Source organism: Mytilus trossulus, chromosome 1 (genome assembly GCF_036588685.1).
Source record: "Mytilus trossulus isolate FHL-02 chromosome 1, PNRI_Mtr1.1.1.hap1, whole genome shotgun sequence".
NCBI lineage: Eukaryota > Metazoa > Mollusca > Bivalvia > Mytilida > Mytilidae > Mytilus > Mytilus trossulus.
In genome coordinates, this window is record NC_086373.1 from 2,631,792 (window position 1) to 2,645,717 (window position 13,926).

At 33.0% G+C, this 13,926-nt stretch overlaps 1 protein-coding gene across 1 annotated transcript; it reads left to right on the forward strand.

The window, feature by feature from the left end:
• The first annotated feature begins 256 nt into the window (after positions 1–256).
• LOC134712349 (replication protein A 32 kDa subunit-A-like) lies at positions 257–7,497 on the forward strand. Its single transcript, XM_063573808.1, has 8 exons — positions 257–374; positions 1,345–1,436; positions 2,677–2,781; positions 3,045–3,158; positions 3,723–3,917; positions 4,551–4,670; positions 5,205–5,299; positions 7,058–7,497. Exons 1-8 carry the CDS (start codon positions 356–358, stop codon positions 7,137–7,139), a joined length of 822 nt encoding a protein of 273 aa, XP_063429878.1. The 5' UTR covers positions 257–355; the 3' UTR covers positions 7,140–7,497.
• Positions 7,498–13,926: the final 6,429 nt, after the last annotated feature.

Below are 13,926 nucleotides of genomic sequence, written 5' to 3' on the forward strand. Positions count from 1 at the left end.
AGTTTGTCCTAGAACTTATTTTCCTAGTAAAATTATGGACAAAGGCATTAAATAGGAAAACAAGTCTGGTGGACAAATTTTACTACTGGACATAATTTACTGTTACAAGTACAGCCTGCTCAACAAGTGAACAGCAGAATTATCAGTTAATGTTCATATTACATTATTATATTCTCGTCCTGGAAAGAGGGAATTACGGTATAAATATGTATTATTTCACTGGTGAAAGTATAATACGCGGAAATTTAACGCATCCTCCCCTGAAACATAATCCGATTAGTCTTTCATTTTGTGTTTTCATTTCCCGCCATCTCAGCTATTTTCTATTTCTTCTCTAAAGAATCTTCTCTTAAAAATGTGGAATAATCAAGGAGGTAAGGCATTATGATCAAATCAGCTTGACAACAAAGCGATACTTAAGTGTATATTATGTAGTTCAAGATCAGCAATGTTCTAAATTGCCCGGTTCTCTATTTACAGCCGTAAATACTAAATGCAAGGGTACGTTGTCAAATACATCCCATTACCTTTTACTTTGTCAATGATTTGTGTTGTACTATACATTAATACAAGGGAAATGGATATAAAGCTTTGCTTTAACGACCGGTTAAGAATGATGATTTGAATGAATTTGTTAAAACCACATTATTTCTGCAAATTCTGGTGATCATAATTGTAAGATTGTTCAGGGTTTAACAGGAAGAGTACATGTATGTACCTGAATTATGCATTTGTCCCCCATTATTGGACATCACAAAGTTCCTCTTATCAATTTTAACATTGCGACAGAAATATCTGACAACACAGTGTAAAGGACTCAAAAGTGTAAGACATTTGTTTCTGCTAACCTACCCTAACACTTACACTTTCATGCCATTTTGCACTGTTCAAAGTCAACCGATGATAACAGTTACTATAACAATTACCTTGAGAACATGAAATGAATCTTATGTTTTATTCCTTGGTCCTGTTGTGTCATATCTGGAAACTTGTAGGTTTGTCTGTCATTCTGTACATGTACTCCAATAGCATGAATAGACCACTTCCGAGTTTCAATGTGTCACCAGAAAAAACTTGTCAATGTCATTATGCACGCCTTTGTGAGATCATTTACCAGATACTATAAACATTGATCAAGCGTCTTAGTGATGGTCATTGTGCAGGATAAACTAGTAATAATATTTGAACAGTAGTGACGACACTCCTATACCATGTATACGCATGATTGACTAACATGGTTGGTTCTATTTTGTAGCTAGGTTTCCAGGGATATGGTGAACAGTCACAAGGAGGGGGAGGATGTAAATATCCTGATTGACTAACATGGTTTGTTCTATTTTGTAGGTTTCCAGGGATATGGTGAACAGTCACAAGGAGGGGGAGGAGGATACATGTCCCCAGGATTTGGCACGCCGAAAGCAGGTCAAGATAAGAAGGTAGAAATCAATTTTACATTTTAAGGTATTCTCTACTCAACTGTATCATAAAAGTCACAACAAGGAATTATGAGGTCTTGAGACAAAGTGCATATTACCAGTTTTACATATAACTTGGGAAGAAAAATCTATACAAAACTTTCATACAGTCAGGGGTACTACTTGTACAAGTGTATTTTTTTTACTTGAAGAAGTAAAAAAAAATATACATATATAAGTAAATAAATTGTTTAAATAATCTCCCCTTCATTTTCTCAAAAATTTACTTGTACAAGTAAATTTTTCTTACAATCCAACAAAAATCCTCAAGTTTTGAGATGTAAAACCATGCCTTTAATGATTTTTCCCAGGTTTGCTCAAATTTTTTAATTAAATTTCAATGTTTCATCTCATTAGTTCAACAAAGAAACTGATTGCGCAAAGATCTTAAGTATTTGCGCAAGGCCTTCAAAAATTGCTCCTTGGGGGCTTGTAAATGAGCAGTGTTCTGAAGATAACAGACAAATGGGATTTTCATTGTCCATGAAATTGCACTGAAATGATTAGTAAAGACATCTGCAAAGAGCAGATAGTTTAAAATTCTATTAGAGCAAAGAAATCCCAAGATTTCAATAAAAGAAGATAGAATGACTTTTTTACTTCTACAAGTAAAAAAATCTGAATGTCTAAGGGACATAACTCAGCCAATATTTTTTTTTACCTATACAAGTAAATAAAATTCACTTGTATAAGTAGCGTACAAATTTACTTATATGTGTATATTTATTTTTACTTCTTCAAGTAAATAAAATACACTTGTACAAGTAGTACCCCTGACTGTCATATAATCATTCTGTAAGATTTTAGTTTAAAACTTTTCAAATCGGTAGTTTCAAACCAGTGGCAAATCCAGAGGGGGGGGTTCCCTTTATCCTGGGTTGGGAACCCGCCCTTTTTAAAATGGTTGGATCCGCCCCTGCAAACATGCAGTGTAAGTCACAGTCTAAGATGCAGTCTCCTCCAAACAAGATAGACAGTTATGAATGCATATACATGTATATTATAAAGCTGAAATACATGCATGTAGTAAAACATCTTACCATTTCTGTTAGATAAGATACAATGTATGATTTTTACCACTAAAGAATTATTATTAGAATAATCTGAATAAATTAAAAAGCCTATGCCTTATGCAATTATTTCTATGATGAAAAAGGGTACAGAAGAGTCTAAGTTAAAAGTATCACTTATAATTTTATAGTCTGGATACAGAGCTCAAAATCTGCTACCAGTGACTGTTGCTGAAGTATTCAATGCCAGTCAAGCTGAAGACAAATTCTTCTCAGGAGAAATAGAGATTTCACAGGTAGGCTAAACTTATCTTTAATGTACTGTAACTTTTAAGGCCTTTGCAATCAGATTGTTGGAGATTTTAAGGTTGAGCCCTTGTAAAAATATGTTCGCAAAACAAAATGAATTCAACAGTGACTTAAAAGTTGACATTTGTGTTGTTAGATTACTATATTGTTAGATTAGTGGTCAACACCAGTAACTTAGTTGTTCTTTCTATTTTTAGATTACTATGGTTGGATTAGTGACATAAGTGAAAGTTGTTATTTCTATTTTTAGATTACTATGGTTGGGTTAGTGACATCAGTTAAAGAATCTCCTACGAGAATTGATTATGAAATTGATGATATGACTGGTCCCCCAATCAGCGTCAAACAGTTTGTTGATAATGATGTAAGTATCAGTTATCAAGTATATATAACTTACATTCTAACATGACGTCCTTCAAACACTTTGATTACACACCTGTTGTAAAATATGAATATATTGCTTGGGCTGTTCCTATTGTACTCCCACATCATATGTATTTTAATGAATGAGCTACCCGTCGTCATAGAACAACGACGTCAGAATATATAAGCTTTCGCTCAGGGTAAAATATTTGTCATAAAGGGTTGGCCCGTGGTAAAATCAGGATATATTCTAGCCTAAATGAATTATTTCTTAAATATAGAGGCACATTAACTGATTGATAGGGATGCAACTTATATTCATGTTTTCTTCTAGCTCACAATTTAAACTTGTACATTCCTGTTAGTGCTGCTTACTAGAAAATGAGTAAGAATTATTTTTAAAAGCCTATACTAAACATAAGTTCATCTGTGGAAAAATAATTTAAATAAAATTGAGAATAGAAATTGGGAATATGTCAAAGAGACAACAACCTGACAAAAGAGATGAAAATAGTTTTCTTATTAGAATTATTATCAATTATCATTTGATATTTTATTTTGACAGGAATCCCTTCCAGACGGAGAGAGGGCACAACCAATGAGAGAGAACACATATGTAAGAGTATGTGGACATGTACGGTCAATGGGTGGACAAAGAACAATAGCTGCTTTCAGAATGTCACCCATTATGGATATGAATGAACTAACATACCACACATTAGAAGTTGTACACAGTCATCTTATGTTGAATAAATTATCGGTAATAGATTTGTAGAAATTGTAGGGAAAACAATTGGTTTATTTTGTTATTTTTGCTTGTCACTGCATGTCAACATTCTAAAAATGAAATGGTATGGTTCATTGGACAACAGCTGAAAAAGATCTACTGGAAGTAACAAATAATACCTAAAAAAACTAAAAATATCTATATAACTATGGTCAAACAAATGCATAAAAGAATAACATGTATAAAGATTACTGTAAACCAACTTATTTTTACTGAGCGATTTATTTTATGACTTACCGGTAAGTGAGTAGAAAAATATAAATAGTCGTGAATATGTAAATCTTGAATCTTTACTTTAATATTTAAAAACTGCTTCAAGTTAATTAGAAAATTGCGAAATTATATAGCTGCACAGTGGACCAGAAAGGGTAAAACACAAAATTGAAAAAGCTTTAGATTTAAGTACTATTATAAATATCAAAGAAACATGCAGGCACATCAAATGATTTCATTTGGAACTTTTTCTGTTGTCTGACATCGATAGAAAAAAAAAAAAAAAGTTTTCATAAAATAAAATGTTTTACCTACCTATTTCTTTTCAGGGTGAAATAGGAAACACACTATTTATTTATTTTGGCCACATTCATATTGTTTATTTATTAACAGGGTGGAAGTGGAGGAGGAACAACTTATGGAAACAGCATGCAGACAAATAGTGAACAGAACTTTGGTGAAAGCAATGGTGGTGGGGGTGTGGTCAGTGGTTTAAGTTCTGTACAAAACCAGGTTTGTCTCAAGTTAGGTTTTAATAAATTATATGAGAAGTTAAAATTGGCGGTAAAAAAAATTGAGTTTTCCTACCTTTCTTCAACTTTCCCACCTACCAAAACACATTTTTTGGACAATTTAGGTTATCACTGTAAAAGTCCACAACCTTATGTATATTGTGTTTGTAAAGTATTGTGAAAAAATAGAGTTTTACCTTTTTTACCAGGTGAGGAACCAATATATATCTTTTTGCTGCGTAAGTTAGCAAGTTACTTAGTAAAATGTCTGTAACTGAAATCTCTGTAACTTGTCAACAGGTTAAGATTATGTGACTAAAGCTTATTATTGTTTATAAAGGTACACATGTTAATAAGAAGTTTATTATTGTTTATAAAGGTACACATGTTAATAAGAAGTTTATTATTGTTTATAAAGGTACACATGTTAATAAGAAGTTTATTATTGTTTATAAAGGTACACATGTTAATAAGAAGTTTATTATTGTTTATAAAGGTACACATGTTAATAAGGAGTTTATTATTGTTTATAAAGGTACACATGTTAATAAGGAGTAACAGTACAGAACAAGGAGCTAATATTAATGATGTTTGTCAACAATTAAGAGGAGTACCTGAAAAAGCTATTAGGTTTGTACAAATATATTTAGTTTATTTCTAATGCATTGTTTTATAGTCTAAAACACAAAAAACTTCATGATTTTTGGGAATCTTCTTACTGCATACTGAAAATACTTTGGTTCAGAAACTGCCTCTGTTGTAGTAGTGTACTCTCTCAAACATGTGAGGTTTTAAGTGTGATCAAAGTCAGGTAAAACCAACTGCTTACTTCTTCACTTAGCATGCTGTACTTTGGAGTGAAAGAAAATCCATTTGTGTTGGGGAATCAGAATAACATGTCTGTGTTAGGTCTGCTGTGTACTGGAACAATCAAAATCTCATTCTGTGTGTAGGTCAAATTCAAGGCAAGATTCACCTATATCAAATCATATCCAGTTACAATGTTTTGTAATGTACGTTAAACAGAAATTCATCATCTTCTCAGTTTAGTAAAATTAATGATAAAAAAATAATTCAGTATTAACTATTAGAAATCAGTAATATGTAGCACATTACTGGCTGAACACTAATATATGAACATGAAAGCAGGTAGAAGCTGGACATATAAACATAGCATTAACAATAATGTGTTGCATTATACAGTAGACATATTGAATATGAACCATTATATTATTTGTTTTCTTATCAATTTGAAAAGAGGTAGCAATGAGACAAAATCAAATGAAATCAAAAGGTTTAGAAAAAACATTTCTGCTGTTTAAGGGTTATGGTGCACTGTGTTATATATAATTGTCTGACATTTGTTTGCTTCCTAATTTTGGTTTCAGTTAGTCGATGAAATATATTAGTAGATAAATATAAGTAATTGATCAATTACCACGAATTTCATTGAGTAAAATTGAGAATAGGATTAGGAATGTGTCAAAGAGACAACCACCTGACCATAGAACAGACAACAGCAGAAGGTCACCAACAGGTCTTCAATGCAGCCAGAAATTGCAGTGGTGTCTTTCAGATGGCCCCTAAACAAATAATGAACGCTATACTAAACTCCACATTGTACACAAGATACTAAAATTAAAAATGATACAAGACTAACAAAGGCCAGAGGCTCCTGACTTGGGACAGGCGCAAAAATGCGGCAGGGTTTAACATGTTTATGAGATTTTAGCCCTCCCCCTTTACCACTAGCCAATGTACAAAAGTAACCACATAACAATACGCACATTAAAATTCAATTCAAAAGTGTATAGTGAAAAGTAATATCTTTGGTGAGCTTGCTTGTCAGCTGAACCGTGAAGTCATTGTTATGATGGGTAAACTACCCTACTTTAAGAATAGACTAGTTCGACAGAAAACCAATCTATCTGTTTGTTGGACTATGCTACTTCAAAAGGAGAGAGTATACTGATCTAATAATGACTTCACGGTTTTGCTAATAATAAAGCTTACCAAAGATTATTTTTTTCGCTAGGCCACACTTAAAAATATTTTGGTTTGCCCAAACCCTACCCAAAGGTTTAGACAGTGGGTAGGTAGGTGGGCATTTTCTTTTCTTTTTCAAAAAAATAAATTGAAGTATCAGATGTATATAAGTCTTTATGCTTATTTGATTAAAAAAAAACTTCTTCAAATCAGGACAATAAAAGAATTTGAGTAGGCAGCTTTTTTCTGGGTACATGTAGGTAGCGTTTGGGCAAACAAACCTATTATTTATTATGGCCCTACACATTCAATGGAATCAGCTGTAAAACATCTTGTTGCCCTTGAATTTATGGATCAAAACTGAAAAATTATCCAATAATTATTTGTTTATTTATTTTTCAGAGATGCCATTGAATTTTTGAGTAGTGAAGGACATATATACTCAACCATTGACGAAGATCACTATAAGGCAACAGACAGCTGATCAGATTCTTAGATAGCGTTTTACTTAATTATTATACGACCTTTGAGATCAGCATATGTGAAGAGAACAATTTATGATGGTGTTCATAGCTGGACTTCAGACACAGGAAAAATATATGATGTCATGTTATGTTGTAAAATATACAAAATATATTATTTTGGATTATGAGCCTCTATGAAAAACTGAGAGTGAATTTCAAAGTACAAAACAGTATAAATTAATTTGAAAACAAGAAAAGAAATGAACTGCACCATTCCTTGAATTCTTGAATAAATTTGTGATTTTTTTGTGTCAGTATAGAACATGGGTATAAAAGTCTTATATCTGAAATTGTTTAGAAAATAAATTATTATCAGTCTGTACTTCTTTCTGCATCCTTGAAATGGAGACTACACATCACCCTCTTGCTTTGTGAGTTTTATTTGCTGCCTTAAAAAATGAGGTCATTTTGGTTGAAATTAGATGAATCAAAATAAATTGCCAGAGATAGTTTGTTGTCGAGCCTGCAACTTTTGTTGCAGAAAGCTCGACATAGTGATAGTGATCGGGCGGGGGCGGTGTTAGCTCACTTCTTAAAAGCTTTATATTTTAGAAGGTAGAAGACCTGGATGCTTCATACTTTGTATATAGATGCCTCATGTTACGAACTTTCCTTCAGTCACATGTCCAATGTCCTTGACCTCATTTTCATGGTTCAATGACTTCTTGAAAAAAAAAGTTATGATTTTTTGTAATGTTAAATTCTCTGTTATAAGTAATTGGATAACTATATTTGGTACATGTATGTGCGTACCTTGCAAGGTCCTCATGTCTGTCAGACAGTTTTCACTTGACCTCGACCTCATTTCATGGATCAGTGAACAAGGTTAAGTTTTGGTGGTCAAGTCCATATCTCAGATACTATAAGCAATAAGTCTAGTATATTTGGTGTATGGAAGGACTGTAAGGTGTACATGTCCAACTGGCAGGTGTCATCTGACCTTGACCTCATGGTCATGGTTCAGTGGTTATAGTTAAGTTTTTGTGTTTTGGTCTGTTTTTCTTATACTATATGCAATAGGTCTACTATAATTGGTGTATGGAATGATTGTAAGGTGTACATGTCTAGCTGACAGGTGTCATCTGACCTTAATCTTATTTTTTATGGTTCAGTGGTCAAAGTTAAGTTTTTTTAGTTTTGGTCTATTTTTCTAATACTTTATGCATTAGGTCAACTATATTTGGTGTATGGACATATTTTATGATCTTTATGTCAGTTATGCTGGTTTTATTTAACTTTGACCTCATTTTCACGGTACATTGCTAAGTTTTAAGTGTTTGTGTGTTTTGGTCTGTTTTTCTTTATATTATTTATAAGCAATAAGTCAACTATATTTGTTGTATTGAAGAATTGTTAGCTGTGCATGTCTGCCTGGCATGGTTCATCTGACCTTGACCTCATTTTCATGGTTGATTGATCAATGTTTCCTTTTCTTGGTTAAAGTTGAGATTATGTGACAGTTGTAATAAAGCTTTATATTTAGGTCTATCAAAATAGTATCAAGGATTAGTAAAGAAGGCGAGACATTTCAGTGTGTGTATAGATATAGGAAGATGTGGTGTGAGTGCCAATGAGACAACTCTCCATCCAAACAACAATTCAAAAATTAAACCATTATAGGTTAAAGTACGGCCTTCAACTCTTGTTTTAAAAGCTGAAGTTTTCATGAATATGAACAATTTGACAGATTGGTGTTTCCTGTTGGATAGCTTGTCCAATTTTGTCACACTTGGATCAAATGTCACATAATACAAGATGTAAAATGTTTTTTTGAGGGTGTTAAGAATTGCACTTGAGGTGCTCCCGCTACCGCTCTCTATTGTACACGACATCACCGTTGTTGTAATGTTAGCTATTCAGAGTTCCAATACAAGTATCATTGCAAACAGAAGTTCTTGTTTCCTAAGCCTTAATTTGTGTCTGATACAACCACTCTACGATAGAGGGATCATGATGTAAAATATTTAAATAAAGCTTCATTTAGTAAAGCATCAAATTTTGATGAATTAACAACCAAGGGAAGTGACATTACTAACTGTTCAAGTGATCCAAGGTTATGAGTTTAGTTTTAACATATTTATGTATAGTGGATTGGGAAATAAGTTATTGCAACTTATATTAATCCCTTTCTACTTTGCATGTGCGAGTGCTGCCTTGTAGTGGCATTAGCCTACTCTTTTTTGAAATCTACGAGGGTGTTTTTTACGAGTAAGAGATATGTCTCTCTCTTTAGAAGGATCAGCCATTTATCATTCCCCTTCTGACAGACTATCCTCTTTTCCTCAAGACCTTACTCTCAAATGGTGTCAAGGGAGAGCCGAAAATTTCAGGTTAGGAGTTGACTTGTTTTCCAGACTTCATTATTTTGCCATTTTCGATTTATGTTGCAGACACATTTATTACCATCTGCATCAATTATAGTGTTTTTTTCTTCAATTAGTAGAAAATTAAAACCATGGATCTGAGTTTTTGTGGTCAAGTCCATATATCAGATACTTTAAGCAATAGGTCTAATATATTTTGTAAATTTAATGATTGTAAGGTGTACATGTCCAACTAGTAGGTGTTATCTGACCCTCAGAGATCTGACCTTGACCTCATTTTCATTGTTCAGTGGTCAATGTTAATTTTGAGTTTGTTTTTTTTTTTCTTATACTATACTCGTATGCAATAGGTCAACTATATTTTGTGTATGGAAGTATTTTATGATGTACATGTCAGTCTTGTAGGTTTTTTTTACCTTGACCTCATTTTCACGATTCATTTCTTGGTGTAAAGTTTTGTGTTTTGGTATGTTTAACTATAAGCAATAGATCAATAAAATTGAGAATGGAAATGGGGAATGTGTCAAAGAGACAACAACCCGACCAAATAAAAAAAACAACAGCAGAAGGTCACCTACAGGTCTTCAATGTAGTGAGAAATTCCCGCACCCGGAGGCATCCTTCAGCTGGCCCCTGAACAAATATATACTAGTTCAGTGATAATGAATAAATAATAAATGAACAAATATTTACTAGTTCAGTGATAATAAATAAATGATAAATGAAATATATGTGTTGTATGGAAGGATTGTAAGGTGTCTTGTCTGGTAGGTATCATCTGACCTTGACCTTATTTTCAAGGTTCAATGGTTAAGTTCGTTTCTTAGGTTCTTCAAGTAATAGGTCATCTATTGAAGTTGAAGCATCTGTGTGCAGGAGTTTCTCACTGCATTGGAGACCTATTAGTGACCTTCTGCTGTTGTTTGTTATATGGTCGGGTTGTTGACTCTTTGACACATTTCCATTTTCAATTTTATATTAAAATCTGGCATGGTTCATCTGACCTGGACTTTCATTTTCATGGTTCGTTGGTTTAGGTTAAGACTGTTTCTTAAAAACTATAATCAATATGTCAACTATGTTTGGTTTATCTGATCTTGAGCTCATTTTCTTGTATCATTTTAAGTTTATGTGTTACTTGAAATAAATAGAGAATAATACATGGCAAAATCCGTATTATATGTCGTATCATCCCGAGACATCAATATCAGCCCGAGGGCCTTTAGGGCCGAGGGATGATATTGGTCGAGGGTGATACGGCATGTGATACGGATTTTGCCATGTATTATACGCTTTATCATATATTTCAACAGAAGAGTATTAAAGTATATGAACTGTTTTCTGATCCATAGCACTGGGTTACCTTCAGTTCTGCTTTTGTCTTGTTTCAAAGCTTTAAAATAACTGCTCAATTATTTATACGAAGCACCTAGGTTACCTTACAATCTGTTGTTTTGAAAATATTTTGTTTATTATTGTATATATTTAAGTGTTTTGTATTTTTTATAGTTGCATTGAGTGTGCCAAAAAATATGTTGTAAAAACTTGATGTTCGTGACGTCACATACAATATGAAAACTTGATGTACGTGACGTTACATTCCAAACAATGACGTCATTCCAAAAAATTACCTATTTTTAGAAAAAAAATTCTTAAGCAAAGAAAACCCTAAAAAACTGACTTTAGTTAAAAAAAAAAAAAAAAAAAAAAGGTATGCGATACGGGTTTTACCATGCGATACGGGGTATGCGATACGGGTTTAGCTATGCGATACGGGGTATGAGATACAGGGTAGGTGATACAGACTGGAAAAAAGAACCTTTATTAGATATACAAAATAGCTGTATTTTGTACTAAATATATGATAAAGCTTTTTATCATATATTTAGTACAAAATACAGCTATTTTGTATATCTAATAAAGATTCTTTTTTCCAGTCTGTATCACCTACCCTGTATCGCATACCCCGTATCGCATGGCTAAACCCGTATCGCATACCTTTTTTTTTTTTTTTTTTTTTTTTTTTAACTAAAGTCAGTTTTTTAGGGTTTTTTTTTGCTTAAGAATTTTTTTTCTAAAAATAATTTTTTGGAATGACGTCATTGTTTGGTAAGTAACGTCACGTACATCAAGTTTTCATATTTTATGTGACGTCACGAACATCAAGTTTTTACAACATATTTTTTGGCACACTCAATGCAACTATAAAAAATACAAAACACTTAAATATATACAATAATAAACAAATTATTTTCAAAACAACAGATTGTAAGGTAGCCTAGGTGCTTCGTATAAATAATTGAACAGTTATTTTAAAGCTTTGAAACAAGACAAAAGCAGAACTGAAGGTAACCCAGTGCTATGGATCAGAAAACATTTCATATACTACAATACTCTTCTGTTGAAATATATGATAAAGCGTATAATACATGGCAAAATCCGTATCACATGCCGTATCACCCTCGACCAATATCATCCCTCGGGCCTAAAGGCCCTCGGGCTGATATTGATGTCTCGGGATGATACGACATATGATACGGATTTTGCCATGTATTATTCTCTATATAATAAGAACTATCAACATAAAATCAATGGTAAGTAAACAGTGATATTGTTGGCTTTTTCAAAACTACCTCTACCCTTTTTTATTGGGAAAATATGCGTAATTTTCATCAAATTGGGAATTTTAGAATAAACCATGAATTTGAATGAAACTTCAATTTACAGACCCCATTTCAAGAGGCACACCCTGCTTTGAAATAATTAAGACCCCTTTTTGTCAGTGATGATACATAAATAGACCCTCAATGATCTGCACGTGTAATAATTTTAGGCCTGAAAAAAGTATAAATTAGTGTTTTTAGTTCGAATTTATGCACAATCACTACTGAAACTGCAGTGATTGGGGAAAAAAGTTGTCTTTTTGGGAATAGTTTTAAGCCATTTTTTTTCAAATTGGGATTCTCCTCCAGGGGAAAAAGCCTTTATTCTCCATTAATCTTAGGCAAACAATATCACTGGTAAATGAGACATTTCAGTGTACACACTCTTGTTCACATGGTTATTCATTTGCAGAGTAGTCAAACATAGCTGAACACATACTAATTAGTTTATCCAAGCACCAACCTTTCATTTCCCACACGTTATCTCACTATTTCAAACTATATCGTTAACAAACTTGCTTTTATAATGCCTTATGGGGTGCAGAAGTGAGGTCATTGATGTCCAAGGTAATGGTAATGCAAAAAACTCCTTGGAGATCATTTTTGGGTACAAGTCAAGGTTGCAGCAACAATTATAGACACATTTATCACCAACACTTAAAAAAATACTGCACAAATAACACACTAAAAAAGATTTATGCAGATCTTTAGAAATTGCAGCTAGACTCGTATTGTCTCACTTTTTCTTATTTTCTTTTGAATAATTAATACAACTATATTTTGGTAAATAGAATACTAGTAATTGCAAGAAACGGCATTGTCAAATCATGCAGGGTTCGTTTGTCATTAACTCATGCTATGTCACTTTCTAAGATACTATAAGCGACAAGTCCTCTATTATTGGAATGTTTTAATTTAGCCACCGGGAGCCACTGCCTCCCCCTCATGTGGGGGAAATTTGACTGATTATATAGGGAATATCTCCCCTTTTATAAAAAGTTCTGGATCCGCCACTTTTAACAATTACTAGAAATGGATTTCTGGTATTAACAATGTGGAAAACAAAAGGGCATGAAACAGTGTCCTATATTAGTAATATATGAAATTGAATTCCTTGACTCGTTGTTTTACGTCTTTGAACAAATTAGATTATTTTAGTACTGTAGCATAGATGTTTGAGGTCAAGGTTGATTGTACTTTACTGGGACAATGGTGTATGAGTAATGGGGATGAACATTTCACCCCTCTCTTTATCCCCAAATAATTCGGCAGGGTACATTTAAGCGCACTGAAATATATGTAAGCGAACAAATCGGACGTTTTAGCGCTAAGTATAACCAATTTTAGTGCAAGATTTTGAACCCATTTCAGCTGAAATTATAGTTATCTATTCCCATTTTAGCGCAATTTGTTCAACCCATTTTACAAAATTTATGGGCATTATGTTTTCTGGTCTGTGCGTCCGTCCGCCTGTTTCAGGTTAAAGTTTGATTACAGTATATCCTGAGGCTATTGATTATAACAAGAGTGCTCACGCTAAAATGCCTCCCCTGCTTTACTATCCAGGATTAATTTTGTTGTTGATAGTCCAAAAGATAAAGTTTAACAAGTATCACATAAACTTAACAATATCAATGATTTATAAGGTAAAAGATGTCAAGGTAAAATTAACCAAGACAGACAGACATACCGTGACGCTCTACAGTTATTACATACACCAAATATAGTTGATATATTGCTAATCGAATACAAGAAGCAGA

Coding starts and splice junctions, on each gene's coding strand:
- LOC134712349 (XM_063573808.1), top strand. Junction 3,159..3,722: donor AACAGTTTGTTGATAATGAT/GTAAGTATCAGT, acceptor TTATTTTGACAG/GAATCCCTTCCAGACGGAGA. Junction 4,671..5,204: donor TAAGTTCTGTACAAAACCAG/GTTTGTCTCAAG, acceptor TTGTTTATAAAG/GTACACATGTTAATAAGGAG.